The sequence below is a fragment of the Ostrinia nubilalis genome, chromosome 20, assembly GCF_963855985.1.
Source record: "Ostrinia nubilalis chromosome 20, ilOstNubi1.1, whole genome shotgun sequence".
Taxonomy (NCBI): Eukaryota; Metazoa; Arthropoda; class Insecta; order Lepidoptera; family Crambidae; genus Ostrinia; species Ostrinia nubilalis.
This window is the reverse complement of record NC_087107.1, coordinates 5,086,237-5,103,609: the sequence shown is the minus strand read 5'-3', so window position 1 is coordinate 5,103,609 and position 17,373 is coordinate 5,086,237. Positions and strand designations below refer to the sequence as shown.

The 17,373-nt window shown below is 41.3% G+C and overlaps 1 protein-coding gene across 1 annotated transcript in view; it reads left to right on the top strand.

Moving 5' to 3' along the window:
• Positions 1-729: 729 nt before the first annotated feature.
• The window catches only part of LOC135081519 (neurogenic locus protein delta), a 36,044-nt gene continuing 19,400 nt past the window's right edge, over positions 730-17,373 (top strand). The window contains exons 1-2 of the mRNA XM_063976246.1: positions 730-1,032; positions 8,384-8,683. Coding sequence (XP_063832316.1) covers positions 985-1,032; positions 8,384-8,683 — 348 coding nt within the window. The 5' untranslated portion in view covers positions 730-984. The remainder of the gene's footprint in view (positions 1,033-8,383; positions 8,684-17,373) is intronic.

Here is a 17,373-nt window from a genome sequence, read left to right as displayed (position 1 = left end):
TGAAGACTTGTTCCTTTTATTCGAATCGAATTAATACAATTCATAAATAGAAAATGAAACGGAGATCAGATAACAGTTTATATATTTTTTTTTTAATAAAATGCATGCAGCAGGACATTCCGGTTGAAATACAAACGTGTGGGGAACCTATGATTATGACAGCTCTGAATTAAAAGTCGAAATTAAAGTTTTTTAAATCTGTGAAAAGAACTATACTTACTTATTATAGCTAATAGCTAGCCTTTTAAGAGAATTACCTACATAATATGATGATAGGGTCTAGCTAACTGCTAAGTTATTTTAATCATTGATAATCAGCATGTAATTAATATTCAGGCGAGATGCAAAGCACGCGCCGCTCAATTGTTATTGTGGTATGCAAGTGTTTAGAAAACTTTAACTATTTCCCGCGATCAGTATCTCAGCGTCTTCAATCGCCAGCCGGACAGCGAGAAACAATGTTGCTACAAAAATACCGAGATATGTATCAAACTGCAGTAGAAACTTCATATCGCTCGATTCTTCTTCGAAGTTTTTATATGGGCACGTGTTCGCGTACAGAAGACGGCTGTTTTCCGTGTATTTTCTGCTTGGTTGGCGAAGAGGGGCGCGGCGGGAGGGGGCCGGCCGGCAGATGCGCCACGCAGCGCCATCTAGCGGGGCTCGCACGCCAGGTGCGCCTGCCCGCACCGCGGCCGCCGCCCGCCGTCTCTTCAGTCCGCCGCCACGCGCATCCGTGAACACACGTCCTTACGGCCACCATACGCCGCTACACGCGACGCGCGCGTTTCGAACGTAGTGCACTCGCGACCGGTTCGCCGTAGCCGATGAGCAAACAGTGACATCTCGATTATTGTGCTGTGTGACTTACAGTGAAACGCTCAGTGTGTACTTGTGAGTGATGGATTACGGATCACACGAGTGCTGACGCCGGGCCTGGACCCGACGTATATGCCCCGGCGCCGCTAGCCCGGACGCGCCAGCATGCGCGCCCCCGCGGTGCTCATCGCCCTGCTAGGGTTTCTACCCCAGGTACTGATACTGACACCCAAAACCGCGAATCCCCGTGCTAACGTGCCGAATCGAAATCGCTAGTTCACATCGATAGTATAAACAACTTTGTAATGCAAGCCGGTGGCCGTAGGCGCGAGGCCGGTCTGCATTACACGACCGTCACTTTCCCACGAGCGCGCCGGGCTCAGCAGATTGTCCTGGATATACCTAGCCGGCCGAGGGTGTAGGTTAGGTGATCTCGCCATGAGTCGTGACCGGGCCCACTTCGCCGGACCGACTCGAAGATGCTTGTGTGTGTTCGTTTGCCGAGCAAACATAGCTAGAGAAGGTACATAGTTATAAAGAAAGTTCAGGTTTTAATACGGACGGCGCGCGGGGTCAGCTAGGTCGCGAGCCTCTTCGCTTTAAAATTAGATGCATTCCAAGGCTTGGTGGTGAAGTTGAGTCCGAAAGAGGCAAATCTGCGACGATGTGCATACTGCACGACGAGAATAACTCTTCCAGACGTCTCTGAAGGCGAGATATTTCGAGCAGGGTTAGTAGTTCGGTCTAGTTACACGACAGAACCCTTTTCGTGTTTATTGACCGTTGCTAATAGTCGGAAAATAGACTCCGAAAGCTCTAAAACTAGACGTAAATAAACACTAACGTTCGAGTTAGGAGGCCGATAAAAATAAAAAGTTACAGTGTGTCGTGTTTTGCATGTGTCAAAGTGGAAATATGGCGAGATTTAAGGTCATTGCCCTATGATCCGGTCAAGGTTACCTAATCTGCGCTAAGGGCTATCGCACTCAAGTAGTTGGCTACTGAACTTTACCATCGTACAAACTTGATTTTCAAAGCTTATTTCCATTTTCTATAAAAATACTAAAACAAAATCCTCTCAAGTTCTAGAACTGTAAATCGATCAATCAAGTCGGTCCGAACAATCCATTGCACCGCTAAAGGCATTTGTTTATTTATATTACAAACAAGAACATCGCAGTAACATCTCAAATAGCAAACGCTCGCCGCATGATTCACTCAACATCGATACCTACATAGGTTGACTCGATACTTTCCCAATCGATTATGGAACCTGTGCATTGCCATTTCCTATCGGTCTATCTAGCATTCCAGCAACTCTAGCCCGAAATGTCAGCCACATCAACAACAGCCGGCAAAAAATCGATACTCAGATCGCGAGTTTTTGTTCTCCCGCGTCGTTCAATGGCAATTTGCGATGAGGGAACTATTCCCCGATGGCTGCGTGTGCGCACACTAAACGTATACTTATTTAAGCTCAAATGTACCGTTATTAACAAACACAAATGCAGTCGGGGCGAATTAAAAAACTTGTTTGTCGGGAATCGATCCGCGGATCTGGCTCATCCGTGTGATTTTTGTGCACTTTGTTGTGAATGGCATGTTTACTTAATCGTTTTTGAACACAGACCAATTAAACTCCGGACCAAGTGCTCACACTGCTGTGTATCTCGTATACTTATTTATAGTTTGCGTGTGTCTGCGTGCGAGTGAGTTTTCAAGGCGCTATAATACATTATGAATGAAGTCTCGATACTCCATAAAAAAACGGTATTTTGCGCGGACTGGTTTCCGATGCCCCCGGTCCCTACGTGACGATCGCCGTGCATTGATGTAATTGTCCACCGATCGGTCAACCCGCCTCTTTATCCTCGGTACATCCGCAGCACTTTTATTCTTTTTAACCCCCACGTGCAAACGCCAGTATCATCTACTTAACTCTTTCTCAGATCGCGTTCGAAATACAAAATTGCGTGATCGCTCGACCGTCGATCGGAAGCGGCGTAGGAAACACGTCTGCCCCAAAACCGCAGTAATAATTTCCAATTTAGAATAAATAATTCACTGAAGGCTGCTTTTGTTCGATCGTGACGTGTTCATCCCTAAGAAATTAAGGAAAAAGGGTTTAAAACGTTGCATCCTTAACCCGTAAATGGTCGGTTGGTATTTTTTGCAATATTGCACTATTTATCGAATAGAATGTTGCATTGATTGAGTGCGCCGGCGTCTACCTGTCGCATATCTAGGACATAGCATGTCATAGCTAGCTCAGAACGTTAAGTGTAGTGCGTGTATGTTGCGTTATGATTTGTGATATAATCGATTTGTGTTTAGTTATCGATAAGTCGACGTGAATGTGTGTCGCCACTCGCTGGTGCGCATAGCTCTGTGGCAGGTGCGAATAATTAATGCCAACTCTTAAGAACGACATCTGCTTTTTCGCAATTTACTCGCGCACACGAATTCTAATTGCCCTCATAATGATTTAAGTCTCAATTCAGGATTGCGAGTTCGTTGTCACATGCAATGGCTACCTGTTTAATAGCTATTTTACTACCCAAAGCGCCATTAGTTAGTACTGTTATAATATCAAGCAACAAAAAAACAAAATTAAAAGGCGGATGTACGCGAATGCTAGTATTAAAAGATTCCATAAATATACTACTTTTTTTAACAACTTACGTCATCGTCGGATTTAATAAAGAGAATAATTGATCGTGGTCGACTTTAACAGTGTCTCTCCCACAATTGTTCAGCATTGTTACAGAAAGTCGGGTATATTTTCTTCAAAGACAGCCTTATTTCCTTGGGTGAGACATAAAGTATGTTTAAATACCTGACAAGCCGTACATGGCACAATAGCGCAGTTTCACTTCATTTTCTCAAGAATGACACTAAACAGTTAAAATTGCCGAAAACCGCCCGCAGAGTGGAAACGTTATTCCAGTGTTTAGCAGCACGAATTTTCACAATAGCGCAATAATAATTAATCATCATATGACATGTTAGTAGCAATGAGCGTTTAAGTATGTGAAACCCTAACGGTGAGCCTGTTATAATTTCGTCCATTGTCCAAAAGGTTTTGTTCTATGAGAACCGACTCAATTATAAAGTCTGTACGAAATCCGTATAATCGTCGGTTTTTAACAGCTTAACTATGAGAAACAGTATTTTCGTCTCATTGTGGAATGTAATGGTAGCGAAGCGATCGCGCCTGTCTATGCTTGCGTCTGTGACAACTTTGACAAATGACGTATTCATTATGCCGCCTCATGGCACCGTCCCATTGTTCGACGCTGCCGATAACCATTTCTTTCACTCGACATTTTCTTCTTAACACCGGACGTCGATACATTTTCTTTCAATTCCGACCGGACATTAATTGCATCCCGATGCAACGAAAAAAACATGGCCGCCAGGATCATTGATCAGATTACGCAATGTCGCCAAACTGGATGCTCAGGGAAGACGAACGTTTAATGTTTAATTTATAAAGACGTCGTGCTCATCATCATTTTACCGCGTAGTAATTAGGAGTTCTAAGTATCGGTATCGGCCCCCTTAATACCTAATTCACTCGATTTATACCACCACAGCATTTTAGGGTTAATCCAGTCGATATTTCGTAATGGGCAATTATGCGAATCCGATTCTAACCTTCTAATTTAAGGTTCTATTGTTTAGTGTTGCCAGTGTAATTTATTAAATTCCGAATTGGGTAAATGTGTCAGTTATGTTAGCGAGCGTGGGTTGCTCAATGTTTCAGGCATAGTTGTGAGATGAGTAGAGCCTCTTTGCTCGTAGGTTGAAAGTTAAGGCCGAAAGTTGACAGTTATGAATACTAAACACTTGATGTGCGGCGTGGGTGGCACTTAAAATAATGACGAACTATTAATTACACCGTCTGCTTAAATACTCGTACACACACTTTAATTTGATACTTATTAAAATTAGTTTTGAAGGCCCTAAAAGCTGATAATCAACTTCGAAACTTGGTCAGACTCGTACTCGTATCGCGATCGGAAATACTTAACATTCCGTTCCACGTAAAAACGTATATTTATTTTCACATGAAACTGGGTCTATTCATCGTTTCCCCATTCGTAATTCTAGCTCATATGTTGCCAGTGTTTATTTCATAACGTTACAGCGAGTTGCACCGCAATGCATTCAAACTAATTTGATGTAATCGCGAAGTCAAGTCTTACCAATGCAATTTCATTTCAATTTATCTGAGCATGAATCTTGCTGTCCATACATAATCAGTGGATTGATTTAGGTGACGCGTTACGCCGACCGTGTGATACGAAAGTATTTTAATAAGTTCCGTATTGGATCCCGGAGCTTCACACGTACATAATCCTAACAACAATTCAGGCAAGTAGATCTGGTTTGCGATAGGTGTACACGAGTCGTCTCGTAGCGCGGTACACCAACGCACGAAATCTCAATTCGCTTGTGCAACACGCTTAAATAACCGCAAAATACCTTATTATGCGCTTTCCATATACGTTCCAGGCAATCTACGGGCTCTACGTACGGTCTATTACGCTCCACGCTCATGATTCTCCGTTAATTTCGAATTCCTGAATCGTATGCTTCTTTTACAAAGCGCAGCTGCCAGCGAAATTAACAAAGAGATCGCAACTTTTGTCGCTAACGCCGAATTTCGTTTTGTTCCCTTTAAGACGAGTGTCCTTTTAAGACATTCTTTGAAACGGGACGCTCTTTGTTGCCGGCCCGACTTGCGTCCCCTTACACAATAGGTAACTCTACTTGAAAAGTTCCCTGAAGTTAGGTCAGAGAAGCAATTAGCAGCGCTCGCGTCAGCTGTGGCTAAAGGACAAAATTAATAGTTTTTTTCTCGGCCAACCAATTTGATCTCGAGTTCGCTATTTTTATCCATCACATCTTTATGGCATGTGTACGAATGCGTAACGGCGAGATACCTACAAACGGCTGGAAAAAAAAGATCACGCCTTCGTCATTCCAAAATTAAATTTTCGAATTGCGAATTTGATGCAGTGGCCACATCGTCGCGCTATTAAAAGACTGTTTGGATGTTTATTTTAACACATTTCGCGTGTGTACTTATAACGGCTGAGATGAAAAACATTCCCCTGCGTTTCATTATTTGAGTTATTTTTAGACTGCGCTCAACCTGCGGACTGGAACGTGTTTACTCTGTTGGCTTACTTACATACAATGGTGTTCACATTATTACTACTTATTATCAGCGGCAATAAATGTGCCTAACGTGAAATATCTCCCATAACCTCTAAAGTGCGCGAGATGAAATCCCATGGTAATGCGCGATAGATCATTTTGACACAGCAATTCTTTTAAAAAATATGTCTAGATCGTGAGCATAGTCAGATGCAATTAAATTGAAAAAAGAATTAATGTAACACGATATATTTGAAATGGTGTTGCGAGATCGACGATTAGGTACTCAAATCAATTTGGACGGTTTTTTGGGGCCTGCGCCGGAGCAATTAATGTTACATGCCAGTGTAGCTTTCCTTACGAAACAAAAAAGGAGTTTTGATCTTCACGACTCATGCGTCGAATACAGACCTTAATGTTGCTCACAATTGAATGTAAACACTTTGCTTTGATGAGTCGTAATGGTCCAAAAAGTAGAGTAAATCGATTAATAATGTTCACGAATGCCCGTCAATTCGTTATTGAAGATTTGTAATACCGCAAGTTAAGTCTGCAACAAAAAAATCGTTCTAAGTGCCGCCAAAGAGGTTTATTACAATAAATTATCAATTACATCAGCGACAGTTGGTCGTAAAGCTTAACGCCTTCTTAAGGCTCTGAACAACATTAATCAGCCAGTCAACGCGTCAAATCGCCCGGAGATATTATAAACACAACTTATCCGGTAGTCCGTAAGTATTATTTAATTGTTAGTTTGTGGACGGCCCGAGGCAGAAGACCCGGAATGGGCCCAACACGCGACCATCTTTAGCCCCAACCGAGCTACTATAGCTGCTCATTAGCCTTTGACCATTTACGGGTTAACCGACTTTATTTTTAGGACGCTATAAAATTATTCCTAAAAGCTCTTAATTATAAACAATGCCCCCGAACAGTAAGCCGCAATTCATCACAATCCGTGCTACTATAACTCCTTTTATAAACAATACATCAACAAAAAAGGGGATGTTTAGAGTGTCCGTATCTTTTTTGGAGCATTTTTTTGGTTCCGCTCCTACCTGGCGTCTAGTGGATATGCATACGTCCTGCTCATCCCTGTGGGGTTTGATAGAGATGTAACGTTGTTTTTCGCGTTTAAATTCGAGTAGGTGAGTTCAACCCTGCGATAGGCAGGAAGTCAGTAGAAATCTGGTGTGCTTTTTACCTTGGTTTGTTTAAACTGGGGTTGATTTTTGACATACAGACTCACCGTCTGCGCGAGAGATAAGCCCGCTTTGAATGGCTCATTGTTTCATTTCTCTCGTTTGTAAACTTTTGACAGCAAGATAAGCTCAGACGTGGGAACTTAATTGTTCAACGATCAATTTTCGCGTAAAAACCTGTATAATGGGTACATTAACGCCGATATCTTTACAGTCTTAGCCACCATTAACGATTCAATCCACGCAAAGTTTAATGAGGGCCATACTGTGGTTTATGAATGAAATTTATTATGGTGCAGCCCAGTAAATAATGTAATCAATTGTATCGAAAGTGCGCAGGAAACGATTTATTTTTTGTCGTCGCCACACTCACACGTACACTGTTATTATAGACGGTAATGATTTGCCAAGACATGCCCGCCATAACTTAATACCTACCACTTCCTTCCGATGCCGTATAAATAACGTGTTCCTTTAACACAAGCCCTAAAAATAATGAGCGACATTTTTAATATTCTCCAATTTTAAATAATCTCACAGTAAAAACATAAAGTTGCTTATTATTCAGAAAATGCTCACGCGCATTCCCTTATGCATTAGCTTTGAAACTAGTTGACCCCGCATACAATGCGACCAACTGCACATTCTTTCATTAATACAAGGGTTGTGCCACCCTGGAGGGCAACAAAAAACGAGTTATTATTATTCATAGCTGACGAAAAAACACGGAGAATTCCAGTCGTTAACTTGACGACTGCGTATCTATCATCACGAATCGATTCTATCAAAATCAGTAGTTCTGGCAACATAGACAAAAACTAATCGTTTAAAACTACCCGGGGGCGCCAATTTTTGACAGTTCTAAATATGAAAAATAAAAATAAACGTGATCAATATGGAACGAACTGTGCGTTCGAATTTTAATTCAGGTTAGGGGTGTCGTCGAGTACAGTCACCCCACATGTGCTCGCAACCCCATTTTTGTACGACCTACATAAACTATGTCCAGTAAAACCGTTAATGTCTCAACGGGATCGATCGCATGGACAGTTGTGCAAATAGTTTGTTTGAGGATTATATCTTGGGGGTGTCAGAAACTTTAGAAGCTGTTTGTATTGTCCCAATGACATTGATAAATTGACTGAAGCTGACAAGATTGTGTGTTCAGTATACTAATACGACTTTTATCTTTTCAGGTGCTGACGTCTGGTTCATTCGAACTTAGGATAAAAAGTTTTACGAACTCGTTGGGTAGGTTAAGTAGTGGCCAGTGCTGTGATGGTTCCTCAAGTAGTGATGCGCCGTGTTTGGCGCCGTGCAGGACTAAATTCCGCGTGTGCCTCAAGATTTATCAAGCGAATATTGATACAACATCACCGTGTACGTTTGGTGACATTACGACACCAGTGTTGGGTGGAAACTCATTGGATGTGCCGAACCTCAACGTGGAGGGGTTTAGTAATCCCATCGTCTTTCCCTTCGACTTCACATGGCCGGTGAGTACTTCAACATTTCATGTTAATACATAATTGCGTAAACAAAACAACACCTCATTAATTTTGTAGGCATAAAATCAATACATCGTAAAAGAAGCATTAAGTAGCAACCCTACATCAATAAATCAACGCCATCGATGTTACCAACATTCAAATTCCAATAATCCACGAGGCCAGTGTGAGGCATCCCATTCGTAAAAAAGAAATTAAGGGATTCGATATTCAAATTTGACAGAAGCGATGACGATAAGAATACTTGATGATTTAACGAGCGGCCGCGTGGGACGATTACAGCGTTCTATGGTTCATTTTTAATTAATTATGAAGTCGCGTTGTGTACGGCCAGTCGTGTGTTATTAGAGGCAGTGTCTAACCTTCGATCATCTTCACCGCGATTAGAGCGCAGAGGCCGAAATCGTGATTCGATAATGTAATTATTTACAGGCCTACTTCATTTATTTACAGATCGCGTTTAGATCTCGATTCCAAGGATAACGGACGCCTTAATTGGGGCTTAGTTACGGTTATTTCGCTGGCGTGAATTGTCTATGGTTTACACAGACTCGTGTGGACACTCGAGGTTTCGAGGGCTGTTTGTATTTTGTTTAGCGGCCCGCTTCAAATGTCGTACCGTCTCGTAATGTTTGAGCAAACAATCGCTCCTAAGCGCTGCTTGCACAAGCTGAACCATCTGGGGAAACGTGGCATTTGCTAACCAAACGAAACTGCAGGTAGGAATTTGTGAATTGGAAGAATTTCCAAACTTTTTCGGATCATAGACGCATCCTGCTGTCGGCGGATCGTTCCAAATGAATTGGCACTAAATGGAAACTTCCTGCTGCAGTACACATAGCTGGCATATGTTGATTGTTGACATGCGATCAATTGAGCGAAAGTGACGCAAAATAATCCTGTCTATCGAATTTCTAACGTTGATAAGTTGATCTGGGTATCGACATTGACAGATAATTCACGCCATATGCAGTTCATCTCTTCCTCATCTCCCAACTGCCATTTCCCATATGCCGCGGTGATATCTTGATACTTTAAGGATTCACTCCGCCATATGTTTAGACAAAACTTTTGTCTTTAGTCCACCCCAGTTTATTGTCTAGCTTGTGATGTTTTCTCACAATGAGGTCATCGGCTTGCGAAGTGCTTGTTCTCCGAGCCATAGCGCTCTCAAGAAATTAAATGTACGCGCGTAATTTATTTCGACGTAGGTATTTGTTTGAAATACCTACGTAGGTACGACCGTATCGAATCGCTTTTGAATTAAAAGGAACGTTCGATTTTCGAATTCAGTTTACTCATTGAGATGTGTAGGTAGATGGACAGCATCACAATATTATGAAACTGGACGCCTTCCCGCGGCCCGCTAACGGTCGCGTTCGAATTACAATCCTCGAGTAATTTAAAACGCAACTGCATCCGAACTTTTTTATCTGATCGGTCATGAAATAAATCGGTGCTAGACCATGCACGTACAGATTTGACCCCCCGATAGTAGGTCATGAGCATATTAATATTACTGACAACATCGAACAGTAAAATTACAAGTAAACCGGCGTGCACGTTAACGACGCATAGAAACCATTTATCATACAGCGTTTAAGAAAAGAGATGGCTCACTCCAAAAAGAAATCTCATTTGTATTCCGTCGCTTACGAACCGGCGTGCTTTCATTTATTTTACTCTTAAACAATTTGTGTTTGTAAATCACAAGTTTATATTGTAATGGACCGTTAGCCCGTCCGGATGTCACAAAGGTGAGAAGCATTATATTAGGCCTCGCACGTACTTGTTAAGAGCATGTTTAAATTGTACGATGGAGAAAGGTTAATGATACTGGGGGGTAATTGCGCCCCGGCCGGGGTACTGTTACACCCCACGTGACGGCCCATTCAGCTTTAGACCGTTACACGTTTTATTGCGAAAAAATGTTGTTGTTGCATTTATGCAATTGGTCGGAATTGTGGGACACCTGCTATGAGAGTGCGCAAATGTCAAAGTGTGCTTCCGCGCGTGCTCGCTCCTTCGGCCGTGAACTATACTTTTTATGGTTTCTGAGATCCGTATTGCGTTTAGCTCATCCATCCTATTGTAGTCTTATCTCGACGAATTTGTTACGGCAAGAAATAAAATTAGCAACATGCCGGTCAAGCTGTTTAATTTTTTTAGTGTCTGCTGTAACATGGTGTCATTTCCGTATGTGAGTCATCATTTCATCATAGTTAATATGGTTACCTACCTATCCTTTAAAATAACGTGGCTTGTTAATATTCGTCGCGAAATAATAAATCGGTGTTGTCAAAATTAACACCATTGAACGAACTCGGAAATGAAAACCAAAGTCATCGTGTTAACAAAACGACCCTAAAGCTCTTATTCATCATCCAATCCCATTCTTGTAACTCCAACCCCATTCATAAGATGGAACGCCGTCTAAATTCATCGTGTTTTAACTTTAATCGTAGCTTTATTATCAGACTAATGTCAATCCATCAAAGTATTTTATTTCTCAAATTCCTGATGAAGATGTTTATTCACGCATGTCAAACTTTCCGTACCCCAAGACAGGTAAAGATCGGCGTACGAATACGTCCCTAACAAAATAAGTAGTTTCAAGCAAGTCACTTTCCCACAGACAACAAAAACAAGATACCACCAGCGACAGATTAAGGACGCACGGAATTTCAATTACATTTGTAGAACACTCGCACCTTTTCGAAACGCAGGTATTATAACCACAGATTAAAAATAATAACGTCTAAAAAACCGCGCGAAATGTATCTTTTCTTTCTCACCCCTTTTTTCGTCGACATAAAAATTGACATAAAAGCCTTATTGCTTTTATTAAATTAATTAGCAAATCCTAATTGTACACTGTAATGAAGCTTTTATAGTCCACATCTGAGGTCTAAACAATTGAATCTAAAAAAGCTACTGTACTAATTAATCTAAAATTCTAGAAAACAACCAATTTCCTAGATACGCAGCGAGCTACAACGCAACAAAGTTTGCTCGTTACCGTGTGAGTTTGAAAACCCAACATTTTTCAACTTAATTAAGGTTAATTAAATCACGAACTTAACATAGTTATGGTCATATTTTGTATCTTATACTTATTGTGGGGCAGCAGCGAAGCGAAGAAAGTTCACAGCGTTTATAATGCTCTAAAAATTCTTCAACGCTAAATGAGCTTAAGCTTACATTCTGGTTAATTTAATTCCAGTTTCACGATTTGTATGCAAGATTAATTTACTTCTTCATTACTAGTATTTTCCTGGTTTTTTTCAAATCAGCCTGTCATGTATTTTTGAAAATTAATGCGTTGTGTCCTGTTTAGTATTCCGAGTTCTAACCTCACAAAAAGTCAGTACCTACCTGATTAATGTATTTGTGTCGTTTAGTGAAGAAACACGCATCTTTATTGTAGAACAAGTAGACTAAGCAACAGCGTAACTAATTCGAGAGATTGTTAGTTATTTTGCATGTTTCGTAAATAGTTTCACGCTCTAAATAGTGGTATTTAAATGAAAGTATGGAAACTCCTTGGTCCGCATATGAGTGATGCGGCCAGTCGCCCGCCATTAACAAATAAAAAAGTTTTGTAACCTTCGCCGGTAGCGTTCGTGGAAGATAGCGTTTCGGTGACGTCACGTTCGATTCGAATTTCAAAACAAGAGTACGGTAAAGCACGCTCGTCTGCCGTTCTTGAGCCATTGTCGCGCGTGTGAACGTCATTCTTTCCCCTCTAGCGGCTTCTCCATTAGAAAGTAATTAACCGCCCGTATCACGTCGCGTAAAAACTCACACCTTCACGAAATCGAACACGAAACTCGTCTCTAGGGCGCCAAATCGGCCATAATTATGTTCGAATTGTAATCGGCTGCACGCTTCGCATTGTTATTCGGCCGGCGAACGCCTCATTATATAAGTTTCCACTTCGGAAAACGTAAATAAAACCTTCGCACGGATCATCGACTTATTACTTCATACTGTAACACGATACGTTCCCGGGACGCTTTATAAACCATCGAGGTGGCTTCCGTCTACGAAGTTTTTGTATAGTGGAGAGAGCTCTTAGTAATTTCCTTTATTTCAATCCGCTCGCGCCGAGATCCTCTTAAAATACTTACCCCTACATCCGCTTCTTTTAATAAAGTCTACCGAAGCTATGGAATGCCCATACGACGTTGTTCCCTCTTCGACAGCGTCTTTTATCTCTCTCCTTTCCGACGAGCGGCAATTAATGTCGAACAAAAAAGAATCGCGAAATAATTCCCTGTAACAGTTTGAGGCATGACAGCCAGCGCCATTACAATACCACTTGTAAACCGATTTCATAAGTCTCAAATTTAAATAATCGGAGCGTGTATAATTGCATTGCATTGTTCAAAGCCAGTGCGCAGGTATTCGGCAACCTATCAATTAGCGCCCGGGTTTTCTAGTAAATCCGCCTAAATAAACTTATTACCGCACAATAATTTTCAAGTGCCGACTTCCCGGGTGCTAAAACAACAATGAAATCCGAGATCTTAAATAACGATTAGTCATAGACGAGATAAAGAAAATAAGCTCATCAACGCAGTGAATAGACAATAAAGTTTACCGGTCTTGTTATTACAACGCCTCGAGGCGGCCGCTAAAGAAAACACTCCTTTTTCCGATGGACGCTCGTTTACGGTCAGATTCTGACATTTTAACTGCGAGTCTCTAACATTTATGACCGCTAATAAAATTGTTCAAAGAGACCGATTTATGGTAGCTGAAAAGTAATTTGCACTCATTTTTAGTGGCCAGTGAAACAAATGACGGTCAAAATAGAACGACGTCAATCAAAATTCAAATTAGGAATTCGGTCTGACTCGCGCGTCTAATCCTTCTCTATTTTGGGCCGCGTTCCATTTTTATTGGTTTCCGAGTCGCAGCAAGTTCTCACGTAGAGCGAAGGCGAGAGTAGCCCTCAAATCTGCAATGATGAAATTCCTCGCGCTCCTGTCTTTATTCATCACACGCGCGCTTCTAGGAACTGCGAGTGTGAGCCAGTGTGAACACCTCACATCAACTCACATGCTCGCTCGTATCCGCGCCCGCGCGAATAAATCGTCGACATTATTTAGTACTAGCTTTCCGCCCGCGGCTTCGCCCGCGTGGAATTTTGTCTGTCACAGAAAAACTTTATCGCGCGCGTCCCTGTTTCAAAAACCGGGATAAAAACTATCCTATGTTCTTTCCCGGGACTCAAACTATCTCTATGCCAAATTTCATCAAAATCGGTTGCGAGGTTTAAGCGGGAAAGCGTAACAGACAGACAGACAGACAGAGTTACTTTCGCATTTATAATATTAGTTGGGATGAGAAGTGCGCCAGTACTTAAGTTCTTGCGTACTTCGACGAGTTTATGGACCCGTCAAAGGCCGATCGTAGGCTGGGAACCTCCTCGAACAACACATGCAAATTCCCTGATGACCGATTTCAGTATCGCATCACATTTGCCTATTCAAGCGGAGGCGCGTTCCCAGAAAGGCAAAACAATGTTGAGATTAGAGATCAACCTCTTTTCCATTTGAAACAACTAGTTTATATCCGAGCCACCGTGCCTCGAATACAAACTCCCCACAACTATATGGGTAATATTACTCATCGAATATACTCGTACCCGCCTAGTTTTATGTAGTTTTACTGCTCGTGTATGCAAAGTAGATTAGGTAAAAAATTTAGATAATATCGAATCATGTCGAAACTTGTGAGGCTGTACGCGTCATTCTCGGATAAAATCCGGATGAACTGATCATAAGATTGTTTATTTTTTAGTGCGGTTTCGGTTTCAACGCTTAACCCTTCTCATGCTTATCAGATCTATAGAGTCGGCCGGCGCGGACGTCCCACGAAATTTGTTAAGTTTTATTTTTTAATTCTTGTATTATACTTCATTCAAATCGTTCGGTTGTTTATGGTCGACATTTTCATATTTGGAATTCTTGGCCGGTCGGGGTCCCGCGGATGCCATGCCACGTGAAATTAAAGCCAGCATCTTCGTTTTTCACTTCGCGTCCGATTTAAAAGTCCCGAATTCCGCCGTTGAAGTAACTTTTTTCGCGATGATTGTAATTGAGGGCAATAAATTGTTAATGCCCGACTTATTTCGTGTCGTGTACCGGACCGGTCGTTACGGTAAAAATGTGGTTACGTCTGTTTTAATGTTTGCTAGCGTTTCATAAAATCGTCACAGATATAAAAGTATAACGTTTCGTTTTAAGTTACGAGCTACTTTTTGAGTTTTAATGTTTCCCGGTATAGCGGGTGTGATAATTAATCCTGTGGTAATGGAGCTCTAAACTTTGAGCAATGAGTATACGGTCAATTTTGGGCCTGCGCCGGAGTGTTTACCTTCGTATGTGGCAACGATGGAACTTTATTATCGCCTCAATTTAATGCTTGTTTTTATGATTGGCGTGTGAAAATATTTGACAGAGATAATTGGCTGAGCATTAATGCCTCAATGCGTTTATTAAATTAAGTAATCAAGCAATTAACGGTTTAACACGGATTATATGGATTATTTGTAGCATTTGATGTTTCGATAGTCTGGCATCGAGATAAGAGTTGTAATAAAGTTGTCTGTTTGGCGAAAAAAACTCGTAATTTCGCCGCAATAAATCATAAGAAAGTAAGCCGTTTTAGTTGGACGATTTCCAAAAGTGTTGTTACGTTATGACTTTATTATGACAGCGGTGATTTAACGCCGTAAAAAATTGCATAATATGTAGTGAGGTATGAGATAGTAAACAAAGGAGTAACGGACTCGCGAACAAATGACGGTGCACAGGTTGAGGTCGAACTCATACGATCCGTGATAACCCGGCCAGGGATGGGAGGTGTCCTCGGACGCGCGGGCGCAAGTCCTGTCCTCACCATTTGCCGGTTAATACTAAACCTAGAGGTACCACGGTGCCTAGCTAGTTGACGACATGATATGCCAGGGTTGTCAGTTTAAGCCCAAAATATCGATAAAAAAAACTAAATTAAATGCAGGATGGACCGTGACCTGGTTAAACAGTGACCTGGAAAATGCAGCTTCCAGGAAAATCGTAATATAAATCGACTGTACTCAGTCGTCACTATTTCAATGCCAGCAATTTAACAATTTACAAGATAGTTCTTTTGTTCTATGCAAATTAATGTGAAACAAAAAGCTTTACAAAGCGTAGTTAGAGCAGACTTAGGAGACATCCTTGCGAGCTCGAAGCTGCTTAGCATTCAACAGAATGCATGTTATACAGTCGCCAATAAAACGCCGACCTGAATATTTTTATACATTGCAGGAAGTCTCCGTTCAGTTTCACACGGCATTTAGCCCGAGTATCAAAACCGACCAATTTCGCATTATTAAATACAATTTGTCAAAACTAGTTGACGCTTCCGACTTTTTTTTCACCAAATATTTGCTCAGTGTTTTTATTGAAGCTATTCTGGTTTCCAGACATGATTCACGGCACAGGTCAACGCACTTGCGATCGAAATGCCAAAATAGAAGGAGATAAACTTAATTAAAAGCATTAATAATCGGAATTAAATGCGCTCGGAACACTTTAATAACGATACACGTACGGATTTATCTGGCCGACTTGAGATTTGCATATCTTTTTCATTTGACGAACTTTGAAAACAGGCAACGATCGATTGATATACAATCTTAATTAGACACAAGAAGGCATATTTTCATTTGTATTTGTAAATACTATATTTTACTTGAGATATTTGAATGTAAAAGATGTCGTGAGTGTCGCGGCGCTATCTACAGTGGAGCGAAAGCATATTAAAGCAACTGGCAAAGTGTGAAATATGAAATCACGACTCCTCAACTCAGGTGTTTGTGTTCTAAATATTTCTCGTGTCGAAACACGAAAGCGCGGTAAAATACCCTTTTTTGTGATGCTCTCATAATACTTTCAATGTTGTACCAGTATTGACCGAATATACCATGGTGGACTGACCTTGTTCCATTTCCTTCGGTAAGTACGCGACGAAAACTGTTTGGTTTGTGATGCTCTCATAATACTTTCAATGTTGTACCAGTATTGACCGAATATACCATGGTGGACTGACCTTGTTCCATTTCCTTCGGTAAGTACGCGACGAAAACTGTTTGGTTTGTGTGTCATAAAAATGTTCACAGTCAAACTAACGATAACAATAACGTCAATCCCGACATCTGCTGCGATTTCTAAATAAGCAAACAAAAAGCCAAACAATGATGTCCGAAACACGTGCGCGAAACAACAAACAAAAGTATCCAATACCTGATTACTTCTTTTGTCCTAAGCGCTGTAAATCCCAAACACATGGCGTCCAGGCTCACGAAATACGGGTCCGTTCCCACGTATCCTTACCGAGATGTCTAATTAATAACAAAATAACGCCAGAACAGGCTCCGATATGGAAGTAGCCTCTTTAGGCACCCTCATAAAACGATTATCAAATAATTCCCCAGCATTCAGACCGCACGATATCATTCTATTGCTTCGTTTAAGTCTTTAATACAATTTAACGCATCGCATTCGAGGGAAAGAATTAATGCGTCGCGATACGCCTCGATCTCGTCTCGATATTGTATTTTACGTCATAAATAACTCTACGTTTAGAATAAGAAAAAACATTTGAATTCGGAACGGTAATTAAAT